This window comes from Mus caroli, unplaced genomic scaffold, assembly GCF_978045245.1.
Source record: "Mus caroli unplaced genomic scaffold, Mus_caroli_1 scaffold_7, whole genome shotgun sequence".
In the NCBI taxonomy this organism is placed as follows: domain Eukaryota; kingdom Metazoa; phylum Chordata; class Mammalia; order Rodentia; family Muridae; genus Mus; species Mus caroli.
In genome coordinates this window covers 108,287,183-108,304,816 of record NW_028227262.1, presented here as the reverse complement: position 1 = coordinate 108,304,816, position 17,634 = coordinate 108,287,183, and the positions used below count along the sequence as shown (strand labels likewise).

The 17,634-nt window shown below is 39.8% G+C and overlaps 1 protein-coding gene, 1 pseudogene and 1 gene segment (V, D, J or C); 2 read left to right on the top strand and 1 right to left on the bottom strand.

Annotated features, from left to right (window-relative positions):
* Nucleotides 1-17,634, top strand: part of LOC147004003 (T-cell receptor beta-1 chain C region-like) — a 500,214-nt gene that overhangs the window by 272,478 nt on the left and 210,102 nt on the right.
* LOC110288862 (trypsin-5) lies at nucleotides 7,408-11,012 on the bottom strand. 2 transcript variants are annotated; one of them, XM_085839720.1, is made up of 7 exons: nucleotides 10,964-11,003; nucleotides 9,395-9,554; nucleotides 9,069-9,097; nucleotides 8,993-9,008; nucleotides 8,279-8,532; nucleotides 7,785-7,921; nucleotides 7,408-7,557 (listed from the first exon to the last, which is right to left on the bottom strand). In XM_085839720.1, the coding sequence occupies exons 1-7, from the start codon at nucleotides 11,001-11,003 to the stop codon at nucleotides 7,408-7,410; spliced, it is 786 nt and encodes a 261-aa protein (XP_085695846.1). The 2 variants fall into 2 exon arrangements, with proteins under 2 accessions (XP_085695846.1, XP_085695847.1); XM_085839721.1 differs by lacking the exons at nucleotides 8,993-9,008; nucleotides 9,069-9,097 and having other exon boundaries at nucleotides 10,964-11,012.
* Nucleotides 13,344-14,802, top strand: LOC110288861 (abl interactor 1 pseudogene; annotated as a pseudogene).

The following is a 17,634-nucleotide window of genomic DNA, read 5'->3' as shown; positions in this document are numbered from 1 at the left end:
CACTTTCACCAATGGACAGATCATGGAAACAGAAACTAAACAGGGACACAGAGAAACTAAGAGAATTTATGAACCAAATGGATCTGGCAGATATCTACAGAACATTTTATCCTAAAACAAAAGGATATACCTTCTTCTCAGCACCTCATGGCACCTTCTCCAAAATTGACCACATAATTGGTCACAAAACAGGCCTCAACAGATACAAAAATATTGAAATTGTCCCATGCATCCTATCAGATCACCATGGACTAAGGCTGATCTTCAATAACAAAATAAACAATAGAAAGCCAACCTTCACGTGGAAACTGAACAACACTCTTCTCAATGATACCTTGGTCAAGGAAGGAATAAAGAAAGAAATTAAGGACTTTTTAGAGTTCAATGAAAATGAAGCCACAACATACCCAAACTTATGGGACGCAATGAAAGCATTTCTAAGAGGAAAACTCATAGCTCTGAGTGCCTCCAAAAGGAAACTAGAGAGAGCACACATTAGCAGCTTGACAACACACCTAAAAGCACTAGAACAAAAGGAAGCAAATTCACCCAAGAGGAGTAGATGGCAGGAAATAATCAAACTCAGGGGTGAAATCAACCAAGTGGAAACAAGAAAAACTATTCAAAGAATCAACCAATCAAGGAGCTGGTTCTTTGAGAAAATCAACAAGATAGATAAACCCTTAGCCAGACTCACTAGAGGGAACAGGGAAAGCATCCTAATTAACAAAATCAGAAATGAAAAAGGAGACATAACAACAGATCCTGAAGACATCCAAAACACCATCAGATCCTTCTACCAAAGGCTATACTCAACAAAACTGGAGAACCTGGATGAAATGGAGAAGTTCCTAGACAGATACCAGGTACCAAAGTTGAATCAAGATCAGGTTAATGATCTAAACAGCCCTATATCCCCCAAAGAAATAGAAGCAGTCATTAATAGTCTCCCAACTAAAAAAAGCCCAGGACCAGATGGGTTTAGTGCAGAGTTCTATCAGACCTTCAAAGAAGATCTAATCCCAGTTCTTCACAAACTATTCCACAAAATAGAAACAGAAGGTACTCTACCCAACTCATTCTATGAAGCCACAATTACTCTGATACCTAAACCACAAAAAGACCCAACAAAGATAGAAAACTTCAGACCAATATCCCTTATGAATATTGATGCAAAAATCCTCAATAAAGTTCTTGCTAACCGAATCCAAGAACACATCAAAACAATCATCCATCCTGACCAAGTAGGTTTCATCCCAGGGATGCAGGGATGGTTCAATATACGGAAATCCATCAACGTAATCCAGTATATAAACAAACTCAAAGACAAAAACCACATGGTCATCTCGTTAGATGCGGAAAAAGCATTTGACAAGATCCAACACCCATTCATGATAAAAGTCTTGGAAAGATCAGGAATTCAAGGCCCATACCTAAACATGATAAAAGCAATCTACAGCAAACCAGTAGCCAACATCAAAGTAAATGGTGAGAAGCTTGAAGCAATCCCTCTAAAATCAGGGACTAGACAAGGCTGTCCACTTTCTCCATACCTACTCAACATTGTACTTGAAGTCCTAGCCAGAGCAATTCGACAACAAAAGGAGATCAAAGGGATACAAATTGGAAAAGATGAAGTCAAAATATCACTTTTTGCAGATGACATGATAGTATATATAAGTGACACTAAAAATTCCATCAGAGAACTCCTAAGCCTGATAAACAGCTTCAGTGAAGTAGCTGGATATAAAATTAACTCAAACAAATCAATGGCCTTTCTCTACACAAAGAATAAACAGGCTGAGAAAGAAATTAGGGAAACAACACCCTTCTCAATAGTCACAAATAATATAAAGTATCTTGGCGTGACTCTAACTAAGGAAGTGAAAGATCTGTATGATAAAAACTTCAAGTCTCTGAAGAAAGAAATTATAGAAGATCTCAGAAGATGGAAAGATCTCCCATGCTCATGGATTGGCAGGATCAACATTGTAAAAATGGCTATCTTGCCAAAAGCAATCTACAGATTCAATGCAATCCCCATCAAAATTCCAAATCAATTCTTCAACGAATTAGAAAGTGCAATCTGCAAATTCATCTGGAATAACAAAAAACCTAGGATAGCAAAAACTCTTCTCAAGGATAAAAGAACCTCTGGTGGAATCACCATGCCCGACCTAAAGCTCTACTACAGAGCAATTGTGATAAAAACTGCATGGTACTGGTATAGTGACAGACAAATAGACCAATGGAATAGAATTGAATACCCAGAAATGAACCCACACACCTACGGTCACTTGATCTTCGACAAGGGAGCTAAAAACATCCAGTGGAAGAAAAACAGCATTTTCAACAAATGGTGCTGGCACAACTGGTTGTTAACAGGTAGAAGAATGCGAATCGATCCAATCCTATCTCCTTGTACTAAGGTCAAGTCTAAGTGGATCAAGGAACTTCACATAAAACCAGAGACACTGAAACTTATAGAGGAGAAAGTGGGGAAAAGCCTTGAAGATATGGGCACAGGGGAAAAATTCCTGAATAGAACAGTAATGGCTTGTGCTATAAGATTGAGAATTGACAAGTGGGACCTCATGAAACTACAAAGCTTCTGCAAGGCTAAAGACACCATCAATAAGACAAAAAAAAACCACCAACAGATTGGGAAAGGATCTTCACCTATCCTAAATCAGATAAGGGACTAATATCCAATATATATAAAGAACTCAAGAAGGTGGACTCCAGAAAGTCAAATAACCCCATTAAAAAATGGGGCTCAGAACTGAACAAAGAATTCTCACCTGAGGAATACCGAATGGCAGAGAAACACCTGAAAAAATGTTCAACATCCTTAATCATCAGGGAAATGCAAATCAAAACAACCCTGAGATTCCACCTCACACCAGTCAGAATGGCTAAGATCAAAAATTCAGGTGACAGCAGATGCTGGCGAGGATGTGGAGAAAGAGGAACACTCCTCCATTGTTGGTGGGATTGCAAGCTTGTACAACCACTCTGGAAATCAGTCTGGCGGTTCCTCAGAAAATTGGACATAGTACTACCGGAGGATCCAGCAATACCTCTCCTGGGCATATATCCAGAAGATGTCCCAACCGGTAAAAAGGACACATGCTCCACTATGTTCATAGCAGCCCTATTTATAATAGCCAGAAGCTGGAAAGAACCCAGATGTCCCTCAACAGAGGAATGGATACAGAAATTATGGTACATTTACACAATGGAGTACTACTCAGCTATTAAAAAGAATGAATTTATGAAATTCCTAGCCAAATGGATGGACCTGGAGGGCATCATCTTGAGTGAAGTAACACAATCACAAAAGAACTCACACAATATGTATTCACTGATAAGTGGATATTAGCCCAAAACTTAGGATACCCAAGATATAAGATACAATTTGATAAACGCATGAAACTCAAGAAGAATGAAGACCAAAGTGTGGACACTGTGCACCTTCTTAGAATTGGGAACAAAACACCCAGGGAAGGAGTTACAGAGACAAAGTTCGTAGCTGTGATGAAAGGATGGACCAATTGGAGACTGCCGTATCCAGGGATCCATCCCATAATCAGCTTCTAAACGCTGACACCATTGCATACACTAGCAAGATTTTGCTGAAAGGACCCAAATATAGCTGTCTCTTGTGAGACGATGCCGGGGCCTAGCAAACACAGGAGTGGATGTTCACAGTCAGCTATTGGATGTATCACAGGGCTCCCAATGGAGAAGCTAGAGAAAGTACCCAAGGAGCTAAAGGGATCTGCAACCCTATTGTTGGAACAACATGATGTACTAACCAGAACCCCGGAGCTCTTGTCTCTAGCTGCATATGTATCGAAAGATGGCCTAGTCGGCCATCACTGGAAAGAGAGGCCCATTGGACTTGCAAACTTTATATGCCCCAATATAGGGGAATGCCAGGGCCAAAAGAATGGGAATGGGTGGGTAGGGAAGTGGGGGGCGCTATGGGGAATTTTGGGATAGCATTGGAAATGTAATTGAGGAAAATATGTAATAAAAACATTAAAAATCAAAAAAAAAGTACTTAAACAAACAAACAAACAAGTAAATATGAAATACAAAGAAGAGTCCATTTTGAAAGGAAGAAGGGTTTGTTTTCTCACTATAAAAACCAATGAGGAAGAAGGCAAATATTTTCATAACTGTTACCTGAGTCCTATGGCAAAAAAATTTATATTCAAGTTTTCAAAACTGTAGCTGAAGGTGGCTTTATCATTCATTTTCTTCACCTGTTGTTTTGATACTCTATTAGAAAATGAGTAATCCTGTCTCCAAATAAGCTCTCAAATCTTGTGAGTGTGGGTGAAATTGATAATAATAAGTTATTAAAATATAGACTGCAGTGTGTTATGGCTTAGATTGTGACTCATTGGGTTTGAAGTCGAGATCAAGAGAATGAATCTCCCACTAAGTCTCAGAATGCCACTGTAAAGGTTTAGACAACAGATATTTACCGTATCATTTGAAATTCAACAATACAGTGTCCATTCAAGAAGAAATGGGAATGAAGAATGCTCATGTTGCCTGACCAATGACACAGTGGATAAAAAGGGCTTCAAATGGCCTCTTAGTTTTGTAGCACTAGATACTGGAGGTATATTAGAATTAAAATCAACTAACACTGCAGTCCTTCACCTCAGCCCCTATACACAATCTCTATCTGACAAACAAAAGGAGAGATGGCCAAACAAAATCCTATCCGCCATCCCAGTACTTCTATGTTACTGAAGCAGCGTCTTTCAGTTTTCAGAACCACAGAAGTGCAAAGAACTTAGAAAACATGAGATATCTTAAGTCACAGAGAAAAAGACAAATCTAAGTGAGACTGGTTCATTATATTGAAGACTTTCCAAATATTGAACAACTTCTGCATACCTGGAATGAAGCCCACCAAGTTAATCAGGATGTTTTGATTGTGATACTGGATTTAGATGGGCAGAATTTTATTGAGTATTTTTGCATGAAGATTTATAAGGGGTCTGAGCTCACCTGACTTGAATGCCTTCTTTCTGAGGATTAGCTTTCATGATACTAGAAAGTGCTCTGCAAGACTCCAAAGGAGGGAGGCAACCAAGAGTCCCACCCAGACATGGTGCCTATGAGTCAACTCAATTTAAAAGGAACTTTCACCAACAGTCTCCCATTTAAAGTATATGTAGTTTATTAAAATGATATGCTTGTCAAAGGGTTCAGGTAAGCATCACATGTGATAAAAAAAGAAAATTAGGAACGTTTATAGTCTCAACTTATTCATATAGGTTTTTCTTTTTTTTTTAAATATTTTTATTACATATTTTCCTCAGTTACATTTCCAATGCAATCCCAAAAGTCCCCCATAGCGCCCCCCACTTCCCTACCCACCCATTCCCATTCTTTTGGCCCTGGCATTCCCCTATATTGGGGCATATAAAGTTTGCAAGTCCAATGGGCCTCTCTTTCCAATGATGGCCAACTAGGCCATCTTTCGATACATATGCAGCTAGAGACAAGAGCTCCGGGGTACTGGTTAGTTCATCATGTTGTTCCAACAATAGGGTTGCAGATCCCTTTAGCTCCTTGGGTACTTTCTCTAGCTTCTCCATTGGGAGCCCTGTGATACATCCAATAGCTGACTGTGAACATCCACTCCTGTGTTTGCTAGGCCCCGGCATCTTCTCACAAGAGACAGCTATATTTGGGTCCTTTCAGCAAAATCTTGCTAGTGTATGCAATGGTGTCAGCGTTTAGAAGCTGATTATGGGAAGGATCCCTGGATATGGCAGTGTCTAAATGGTCCATCCTTTCATCACAGCTACGAACTTTGTCTCTGTAACTCCTTCCCTGGGTGTTTTGTTCCCAATTCTAAGAAGGGGCACAGTGTCCACACTTTGGTCTTCATTCTTCTTGAGTTTCATGCGTTTGTCAAATTGTATCTTATATCTTGGGTATCCTAAGTTTTGGGCTAATATCCACTTATCAGTGAATACATATTGTGTGAGTTCTTTTGTGATTGTGTTACTTCACTCAAGATGATGCCCTCCAGGTCCATCCATTTGGCTAGGAATTTCATAAATTCATTCTTTTTAATAGCTGAGTAGTACTCCATTGTGTAAATGTACCATAATTTCTGTATCCATTCCTCTGTTGAGGGACATCTGGGTTCTTTCCAGCTTCTGGCTATTATAAATAGGGCTGCTATGAACATAGTGGAGCATGTGTCCTTTTTACCGGTTGGGACATCTTCTGGATATATGCCCAGGAGAGGTATTGCTGGATCCTCCGGTAGTACTATGTCCAATTTTCTGAGGAACCGCCAGACTGATTTCCAGAGTGGTTGTACAAGCTTGCAATCCCACCAACAATGGAGGAGTGTTCCTCTTTCTCCACATCCTCGCCAGCATCTGCTGTCACCTGAATTTTTGATCTTAGCCATTCTGACTGGTGTGAGGTGGAATCTCAGGGTTGTTTTGATTTGCATTTCCCTGATGATTAAGGATGTTGAACATTTTTTCAGGTGTTTCTCTGCCATTCGGTATTCCTCAGGTGAGAATTCTTTGTTCAGTTCTGAGCCCCATTTTTTAATGGGGTTATTTGACTTTCTGGAGTCCACCTTCTTGAGTTCTTTATATATATATTGGATATTAGTCCCTTATCTGATTTAGGATAGGTGAAGATCCTTTCCCAATCTGTTGGTGGTTTTTTTTGTCTTATTGATGGTGTCTTTAGCCTTGCAGAAGCTTTGTAGTTTCATGAGGTCCCACTTGTCAATTCTCAATCTTACAGCACAAGCCATTACTGTTCTATTCAAGAATTTTTCCCCTGTGCCCATATCTTTAAGGCTTTTCCCCACTTTCTCCTCTATAAGTTTCAGTGTCTCTGGTTTTATGTGAAGTTCCTTGATCCACTTAGACTTGACCTTAGTACAAGGAGATAGGAATGGATCGATTCGCATTCTTCTACATGTTAACAACCAGTTGTGCCAGCACCATTTGTTGAAAATGCTGTCTTTCTTCCACTGGATGTTTTTAGCTCCCTTGTCGAAGATCAAGTGACCGTAGGTGTGTGGGTTCATTTCTGGGTCTTCAATTCTATTCCATTGGTCTATTTGTCTGTCACTATATGTTTATAGTCTCAACTTATTCCTATAGGTTTTTCTAAAAGAAAAAAATACTGTAATCCTTCCATCATTTAATTTTTTTAAACTGCTGCTGAAAAATTATTCCATGCAACATATTTGGAGATGTAGGGTGCAAATAACATTTAAATGGTAAAGAGAAATCGCTTCAAATAGTAAAGTATTTCCCACAGACAAAAGGATAAAGAGATCAGAGACACAGAAAGTAAGGGAAAATTCACTTTATTAGCAATATGACTTCAGAGGGATGCTTAGTTTGCAGCAATGGTGTCCTGTATCCAGTCCACATAGTTGCAGACCTTGGTGTACACACCAGGGTTGTCCTTCAGGGCACAGCCATAGCCCCAGGAGACAATGCCCTGGAGCTGTCCATTGCAGACCACAGGGCCACCAGAGTCACCCTGGAAGGGAGAAATACAGTATTGAAGGAAGAGGCACAAGGAAAAAGGATCACATTACTCTTACCTGAAGATGCCATTCTAGCTATGCTTTGCTTCCCTTGGTTAGCCCATCCTCTGTTTTGGCTGACATGTTGAAATAACCTCCAGAATAGCCCTCTTTACTTTTCCATGGAACCACTTCAGGAAATATTTGGGCATTCCAACTCCAATCCTAGGAGTCCAATTACCTGGCAGGAATCTTTGCCTCCCTCCAAGAAGCCAACACAGATCATGTTATTGGTTATCTTTCCAGGGTAGGAGGCCTCACAGTCAGCCTGAGGTAGCAGTGGGGCATCCAGGCACTGAAGCAGGTCTGGGTTGTTCACTTTGAGGAAAGAATAAGAAATAAATATGCTTCAGACCAGGATAGACATCAACATTCCAGTAGAGAAATTCTATGGTTCCTGGAGCATCCTTCAAGATATTAAGGCCCTCAAGAGACTTAGATCCTAGAATAGTTATTATTGATGTCCTTCCTAGAAGTGATAACAGAATATTCTCCATCTATTCTGGTTACATGCTGCTCTGTTTACATGTGTGCAATTATCTCTTGTACCCACTATAGAACTTGGTGATATTGGTACTTGCAATGGTTTTGCATCTTAGAAGCCAACAATTTCAGTGTAGAACCTCTCTTGCTTCTGGAAAGTTGCAAAAGAAGTAGATGAAATGTCCTACTCACCACCAAAGCTCAAGGTGTTACCCCAGCCAGAGATGAGACACTGCGTGCCTGCAGGTGCACAGGAGCTGGGCAGAGCCACGGTGGCTACTCTCGCATTGAGGGTCACAGGGGAAGCCAGTTTGATCAGCATGATGTCGTTGTTCAGGGTCCTGCTATTGAAGTTGGGATGCTTGATGATCTTGGCAGCATTGACAAACTGCTCATTGCCCTCCAGGACATTGATGTTGTGCTCTCCCAGTCTCACTTGGATGCGGCTGTTGGGAAGAGAACCATGTTATAATCTTCCTGTGTTAATGCAAATAGTTCAGAGTTGTTTAACAGGTTTTGCTGAATCTGCTTGGAATGAGGGGACACCTAGTTTAATATCAGAAAAGTGACAGAGGTGTGGAGCGCAAGTGACATAGGGAGAGCCAATTCCTTTCTTTTTCAAAGACAGGTAATATGATTGAGGTGAAGGACTACCCTTTCTAAATGAAATAACTCCCTGTATCCTCATTTTCCTCTGTGGCTTTGCAAAGTATAAACCATACTAATTCCTCTGTTCTCAATACTGTTACTCTCATCAGTGTGTAGTAATTATAGTCTATCAATGCAACTGTGACATCTCCCAATTTTCTATGAATTCATTCTCTGTGTTTTCTCCCTATACTTTTCAAATTATAATCTGGCTCCTTCTGATGCATGTTCAGGTCTGACACTATCTGGTATACAAACTGTCTCTCAGTTCCCTCTTTATAGTGAAACTAACAGAAACACACCAATGTTTGAAATGTTCACAGATTTTCCACACTCACAGAAAACTCTGAGTTTATCACCATGCTATAGGACCCAACATTGCTCTTTGTGAAAGTCTTTGTGTGAGTTCATGTTTGATTCTTTCTATCCTACAATCAATTTTCCTTTCTTTCTTTTTCTATATACTGGATGTACTTTGGATGATTTATGGGTGTGGAAGGCTTCCTATTCTGTATTCTTATTCTCTCCAAATCAAGAAATAAGTAATCTCTTTTCTGTGACCTTGACCATTCAGCATATCAGGTTATTTCTTGCCTGATCTTATATCTGCCCTTCCAAAGGTCAAGTATGTGTTCTGTACAGTCAGGGCCCATCACTTACGTCTTATAGCAATGAGCTGCAGACACCACCCACTGGTCATTGATGAGGGAACCTCCACAGAAGTGGTAGCCAGAGTTCAGAGACACCTGGTAGGGGACAGAATTCTCTCGGCAGGTGTATCCTCCAACGATCTTGTCATCATCATCCACAGGGAAAGCAACTTGAATAAAGACAAGAAGAAAATTGAGAAGACAATTCCTCAAGGTGTTGGAAGGTGGAGCCCTCAACTTTCAGCTACCTAGGGGTTCTTCTTTCTTTCTTTCTTTCTTTCTTTCTTTCTTTCTTTCTTTCTTTCTTTCTTTCTTTCTTTCTTTCTCTCTCTCTCTCTCTCTCTCTCTCTCTCTCTCTCTCTCTCTCTTTCTTCCTCTCCTTCTTCCCCTTCCCCTTCCCCTTCCCCTTCCTCTTCCTCTTCCTCTTCCTCTTCCTCTTCCTCTTCCTCTTCCTCTTCCTCTTCCTCTTCCTCTTCCTCTTCCTCTTCTTCTTCTTCTTCTTCTTCTTCTTCTTCTTCTTCTTCTTCTTCTTCTTCTTCTTCTTCTTCTTCTTTTTTTTGAGAGAGTGTTTCTCTGTATAGCCCTGGCTGTTCTGGAACTCACTTTGTAGACCAGGCTGGCCTCGAACTCAGAAATTCGCCTGCCTCTGCCTCCCAAGTGCTGGGATTAAAGGCGTTCGCCACCATGCTCGGCTACCTAGGGGTTCTTAATGCATACAAGAAGAGAAAGTAAGAAGGTAACAGTGTATCCCTAGTAGGCATAAGACATTTTGTTCGACACTATATTGCAGTACACAGCACTACAGGACAATAGGAAGATACTCTCTTAGTGCCTGCACTCTGATAGGTTACCAGGGACATAACCATCAGTGCTCTCAGCCTGCAGATATATGGTGCATAGATTGTTGTCTGATCTATTTTCTTTGATCTGATGATCATCATTCATTGACCCCATTTGCCGAACACAGCTTTCAAGTGTTTTTTCCATTAGGAAGTATTTTACAAAATATTCTCAGTGTGTAAAGCTTTGTGTACCCACCGACTTTTATACCTTGATTCGTTATATTAACAAAATATAGAGAACAGAGAGAGCAGTGTGATGTTATTGATGAAATCATTGATTTTTATTTTATTGCATGTTTTAAAGTCTTAAAAATTACTTTAGTATTTGAATAGAACATATAGCAGCAAAATGGCCTTCTTAATACAAGTTACTGTTCCAGTCATATAAAGTAAGTATTTTTTGATATAAGTCTCCACTTTAATGGGGATTTCAACTTTAAACTCTATAAAGGCAGCCAAAGATTAGGTAACCTCAGGATGTGAAATCATAGTCCTGCTGGTTCATTTCCTGGAACTGCCTTATGCCTTCCTTTTCTAGACTGTCTGACCACATTACACATGAGAGTGGAAAGGGTAGTAAGCTAGGCTTACAGAGAAGCCTGAAATATTGGAATCAGAGTAGATGCTGGAAGAAGAAAGAGGACATTGGGGTAGAGATAGGGTGAAAAGGCTGCCTTGGTGGTGGGGCTCATGACTTCTAGAAGAAGGAAGAGCATGGGTTAAGGCAGGGAACTCACCAGCAGCTCCCACAAGAGCCAGAAACAGGAGTGAATTCATTGTAGCAGAAGGTAGTAAGCACCAGGGAGAAGCCTGTCTTTATACCCCAATGTAGTGAGAAGGAGTTAGTAATGGGAGTGCCCTGACTGCTTCTAGACAAACACAGCTGTGGTTTTCCCTCATACAGAGCCTTACATCATCTATGCTGTTTGTCTGCTCTGTGACTATGTGAGGTACATGTGATAGGGAAACATTTCATGCTATTGTAGGCATGAATAGTGGATGATTTTTGCAAAACAGTGGAAACATAGACCCTATGTATGCATCATAGCCTTCTTAGGTTCATGTAAAGAGGATATGTGGTATAGAAAAGACATCATCATTAGATATACCCTAATGTCATGGGAAACTTTTTTATTAACAATAAGGAAGGCCTGGTATTGGTATGTGTTGGTGGATATTGAAACCTCTTGTCCCATGTGAAGAAACATGGTATCTGGATCTAATAACTATGAGATTATTATTATTATTATCATCTCTAGAATAGTTTATCATGTAAAAATAACATATACAAGGGCACAGACATCAGAATTACAGTATTTAATAGCATGTCAAAGGGAGAAATAGACATGGTTTGTACTGTAGGTTTACTTGGCTCTCCTTCCTAACAAGGTCCATACAAGAAAAGTGTTTTGAAGTTTGAAGAATGAGGTTTAAGTAGGAGATTCCTTAATAAGTTCCAGAGATACACCAATCCCACATTCTCCTAGCTCCTCTTGGTCATCATCTTTGACCCTCATTTTTGTTGGTTTTATAAGTCCATTTTCCTGGTTCTGTTAACAATCTGCATTTGAGAATCCCTTATTTCAACACAGCCATTTGAGATAGAAGTCTATAGTCGACAGTAGATATAAGGAAGGATTTCAGCAATACTTGGTTTGTTTTCTGTTCAGAGAATTGCCTTCAGTATAGAGATTACTTTAGTAACAAGGATTCATTAACACAAAACAATATGAAAAATATATGAAGATTCTGATATTCTATATTTTTAACTACAGTATTATAACAGATTTAGTTCACAGAATAAACTTTTCTGTAAAATATCTGTGAATAAGTTTTAACAAAGCTATTGTGCCACATCAGAAAATTTATGGAGATATCACCTGCCTAGAGGGAGTATATTGAAAAATGATATCTGAGGTTATATCAAAAGTTATGAGCTAATTGGAGGAATACTTGTACAGAATCTACTTACTTTTTTTAGCTACTGTGATCTCAGTATTGTTGAAGGATAAGAACTAGAAGAGCTAATGAATAACTTCCCTCAAACTAGACAATTAACAAATCCCTTAGAGACTAGTCTGTGCAGATGAGAGTGCAGAATACAGAAGCTACACAGCTTCTGGGACAAGCAGAAGTGACACAGATTCTGGGACAGATCCCATATTGGGCTCCAGACATCCTGCAACTTCCCCACCAGAGGAGGGGTGTCCTCCCAGGAGGGTTCTGCTGGAGCACCTGGGGGAGCCATCTTGGGTCCCAGATCCCTTAGAGACTGGCCTGTGCAGGTGAGAGTGTGGACTACAGGAGCTACAGAGCTTCTGGGACAGGCAGAATCGACACAGCTTCTGGGACAGGTCCTGTTTCAGGCCTTCATCTTCAGCCAGGAGGCAGGTCCCAAAGCCAGATATTTGTGCACCTTCCCTGCAAGAGGAGAGCTTGCCTGCAGAGAATACTCTGAACACTGAGACTCAGGAGAGAGCTAGACTCCCAGGTCTGTTGACAGAGGCTAACAGAATCACAGGAGGAAATAGTTCCAACAAGAGACAACTATAGCAACTAACTCCAGAGATTACCAGATAGCGAAATGCAAACATAAGAATCTTACTAACAGAAACCAAGACCACTCATCATCATCAGAACCCAGCAGTCCCACCTCAGCCAGTCCTGGCTACCCCAAACACACCCGAAAAGCAATACTCAGATTTAAAATCATATCTCATGATGCTGGTAGAGGACATCAAGAAGGACTTTAATAACTCACTTAAAGAAATATAGGACAACACTGCTAAAGAGGTAGAAGTCCTTAAAGACATACAGAAAAACACAAACAGGTGATGGAATTGAACAAAACCATCTGAGACGTGAAAAGGGAAGTAGAAACAATATAGAAAACCCAAAGTAAGACAACACTGGAGATAGAAACCCTAGTAAAGAAATCTGGAACCATAGATGTAAGCATCAGCAACAGAACACAAGAGATGGAAGAGAGAATCTCACATACAGAAGATTCCATAGAGAACATGGGCTCAATAATCAAAGAAAAAGGAAAATGCAAAAAGATCCTAACTCAAAACATCCAGTAAATCCAGGACACAATAAGAAGACCAAACCTCTCTTTAATGCGAGAGGAAGAGATGCGGAGGGGTGGAAAATGGCAGAACTGCAGATGTTACTAGAGGAGGAGATCCCGTCTGGCAAGAGGGCGCTGATTGAGAGTTACCAGAACCTGACCTGGGTGGCGGACTACTGTGAAAACAACTATATACAGGCTACAGATAAGAGAAAAGCTCTAGAAGAGACCAAAGCATATACAACTCAATCTCTAGCTAGTGTTGCTTATCAAATAAATGCATTGGCCAACAATGTGCTCCAGCTGCTGGATATCCAAGCATCTCAGCTGCGGAGGATGGAGTCATCCATCAATCACATCTCACAGACTGTGGATATTCATAAAGAAAAAGTGGCTCGAAGAGAGATTGGTATTTTGACAACAAATAAGAATACATCAAGAACTCACAAAATAATCGCACCCGCAAATATGGAGCGTCCTGTCAGGTATATTCGGAAACCTATCGACTATACAGTTCTGGATGATGTGGGCCATGGACTTAAGCACGGAAATAACCAGCCTGCAAGAACTGGCACATTGTCGAGAACAAATCCTCCCACGCAGAAACCACCAAGCCCTCCCGTGTCAGGCCGAGGAACTTTGGGACGGAACACCCCTTACAAAACCCTAGAGCCTGTTAAGCCGCCAACAGTTCCCAATGACTACATGACTAGTCCTGTGAGGCTTGGAAGCCAGCATAGTCCAGGCAGGACAGCTTCTTTAAATCAGAGACCAAGGACGCATAGTGGAAGTAGTGGAGGAAGCGGAAGCCGAGAGAACAGTGGGAGCAGCAGCATTGGCATTCCTATTGCTGTGCCTATGCCCTCACCGCCCACTGCGGGCCCAGTTGCTGATAGCCCAACTCCACCACCACCCCCTCCACCAGATGACATTCCCATGTTTGATGACTCTCCGCCTCCTCCGCCACCTCCTCCTGTGGACTATGAAGATGAGGAAGCTGCAGTAGTTCAGTATAGTGACCCATATGCAGATGGGGACCCTGCATGGGCTCCCAAGAACTATATTGAGAAAGTTGTTGCAATATATGATTATACAAAAGACAAAGATGATGAGCTGTCCTTTAAAGAGGGTGCAAACATCTATGTTATAAAGAAGAATGATGATGGCTGGTTTGAAGGAGTTTGCAATCGAGTGACTGGACTCTTCCCTGGGAACTATGTTGAATCAATCATGCACTATAATGATTAGTTTTTCTTCTTTTCATGTAGGTTATTACTCCGTCATACTGTGGGACTATATGGTTAACAGAATTGTTTTAATGTTTAAAATGTGCCCATGTTTTCAAGGACATGTTTTATTGGTATATTTGGATGTCTACCTGTAAGCATAAATTTTGGAGGCAGTTCAAACATTGCTGAACAGCAGTTTATATGCCTATAATTGATTATGCATATGTACTCACACCTTGCTAAGTTTATGGCCAGCCTAAAAATTCTGGAGATGTGGGTTATTACATTTAACAAATCATGGTTCAGAATGCACCATTACATGTTTCAGTGCAGCATGGTCACTAACATTGTGTCAGACTAATAGAAAAAAACAGAAAACGTCAATGCTGGTGCTGTTCATAATTTTGGTTTCAATTCTCATTTTTAAAAAAATACTGTGTTTAAAGCATGCATAAATTTTTATGTATTGAAATATACTTAACAATTCAAGATGCTTCCAATTTGTGTAACGATTATCTGGAGTACTCATACTTGAGTCTCTTAAGCACTCCATGTGAAATGAAAGACTATCTGTAATGTTGTAATTTGTATCTAAGTTTTATAATGAGTGAAATTTGCATTATAAATTTTTCCATTCAAAAATACATAAGTGAACCAAAAAAAAAAAAAAAAAAAAAAAAAAAAGAAGAAGAAGAAGACCAAACCTATGAATAATAGGAGTAGATAAGAATAAAGATTTTCAACTTAAAGGGCCAGCAAATATCTTCAATAAAATTATAGAAGAAAACTTCCCAAACCTAAAGAAAGAGATGCCCATGAACATACAAGAAGCCTACAGAACTCCAAATAGACTGGGCCAGAAAAGAAATTCCTCCTGACACATAATAATCAGAACAACAAATGCACAAAATAAAAATAGAATATTCAAAGCAGTAAAGGAAAAAGTTCAAGTAACATATAAAGGCAGGCTTTTTAGAATTACACCAGACTTCTCACCAGAAACTATGAAAGCCAGAAGATCCTGGAAAGATGTTATACAGACCCTAAGAGAACACAAATGCCAGCCCACGCTACTATACCCAGCAAAACTCTCAATTACCATAGATGAAGAAAACAAAGTTTTCCATGGTAAAACCAAATTCACAGGATATCTTTCCACGAATCCAGCCCTTCAAAGGATAATAAAGGAAAAACACCAACACAAGGACACAAACTATACCCAAGAAAAAGCAAGAAAGTAATCCTTCAACAAACCTAAAAAAAGACAGCCACAAGAACAGAATCCCACCTTTAACAACAAAAATAACAGGAAGCAACAATTACTGTTCTTTAATTTATTCCTAATATCAATGGACTCAATTCCCCAATCAAAAGACATAGATTAATAGACTGGCTTCACAAACAGGACCCAACATTTTGTTGCTTACAGGAAACCCACCTCAGGGAAAAGGACAGAAACTACCTCAGAGTGAAAGGCTGGAAAACAATTTTCCAAGCAAATGGTCCGAAGAAACAAACTTAAGTAGCCATTCATATATCGAATAAAGTTGACTTCCAATGTAAAGTTATCAAAAAAGACAAGGAGGGTCACTTCATACTCATCAAAGGTAAAATCTACTAAGATGAACTCTCAATTCTGAATATCTATACTCCAAATACAAGGGTAGCCACATTTATTGAAGAAACTTTAGTAAAGCTTAAAGCACACATGGCACCTCGCACAATAATAGTGGGAGACTTCAACACCCCACTTTGTTCACAACCATTGTGAACTGCTGGGGTTCATGAAATGGCCTGTTGTACTGATCCAAATCTGCAGGAGTTCCACAAAACAGGGCAACAACAAGATTAAACAGGAAAGTCCCAGTGAGGAACCAAGTGAGAATCAAGAGACTTCAAACAAGACCAATGACTCATTTCATTTAATACTTGCAAGTAAACATTTATGAACAGAGGGGCATATTTTGGGAAAGAATGTGACACATGACAGCTTATGTTTTAAGATGTTTCATGTTTTGTTTTGTTTATTTTGTTTGGTCATTGGTTAGTGTATACATTATTTTGGGGGAAGTGGCAAGGGAAGAGGGCAGATATAAGAAGATGGCAGATAACTAGGATTTGAGTGGATATTGATAAACTCACAAAGAAGCGAAAAAAACATTTTTAAAAAGAAAAAACATTACAGCAACATATTAACTATATTTCAGAAAATTTGCTTACTGTCCAACTAACCATAATGATATCCCAACAACCTATCTGCTACCTATGAGCAGCCCTGTGTTGGTTATGACCTAGGGGGGTAAGAAGTCATAGTAAGGTAAGGTTCAAGGTTCTGACAGACAGAGTGCCAGGTAAAATATAAATTTTGGTGTTCAAGCTCTGCCAGGAAAATAATGGTAGGAGGAGCTAGATGTTTAACTTATCTCTCTGGGACTATTGGCATGCTTAGACTTGTAGGTGCCAGATGTGGCAAATCTCACACTTCACAAGGCTTTCCATACCTGTTTGTAGCCTTGAGACTATATGCCAATTTTACATAGTTTCTTAGAAAGAAAAAGCATAGATCTGATGATAGTATCTTCCTATTTAATTACAGATAAGTCCTATTTTCATCCTCTACCATAAAACACTTTTTAAAGAAGCCCTCTTTAGGGGCTCCACCCAAAAATGATGTAGTGCATGACTGTTCAGTGAAAAGTCTTGAATCTGTCAGAAATTTTACAGATAGAATAGTACTCCACTGAGGCATGACCCCATGAGGCATTTAATGAGATTCAGTGTACATGAGGAAGGGCTGTGGGAATAAATTCTGTTGTGTAGCTGCGCCAGTTATGGCGGGGATCAGTACAGAAGTCATTAACAGTCTCACGGGGAAGTTTTCCCCAGAATATTTTGCTGTCCATTTGTTTCACCATTTTCAATAAGTGTCATGTCAAAACAAATCACTGGATCATGAACTCAGACTTTTCTTCTTTGATCAGTATCTCTAGTGCATTTGTTGAACTCTGCTTGTTGTTGTCCATGAACAACACTAAGATCAGACTAACTAAAAAAGTAAGCAGGTTCTGTAATGGGTTTCCTCAAATTAGCTCGTAACAGTACATGTAAC

What these genes read in the sequence shown, in the direction of transcription:
- LOC110288862 (XM_085839720.1), bottom strand. Translation starts at nt 11,003, where the DNA reads ATGAATTCACTCCTGTTTCTGGCTCTTGTGGGAGCTGCTG. An exon ending in GGCTCTTGTGGGAGCTGCTG is followed by an intron (nt 9,555 to 10,963) that starts GTGAGTTCCCTG and finishes TCTTTATTCAAG; the next exon opens with TTGCTTTCCCTGTGGATGAT. An exon ending in GAGGCAAAGATTCCTGCCAG is followed by an intron (nt 7,558 to 7,784) that starts GTAATTGGACTC and finishes TCTCCCTTCCAG; the next exon opens with GGTGACTCTGGTGGCCCTGT.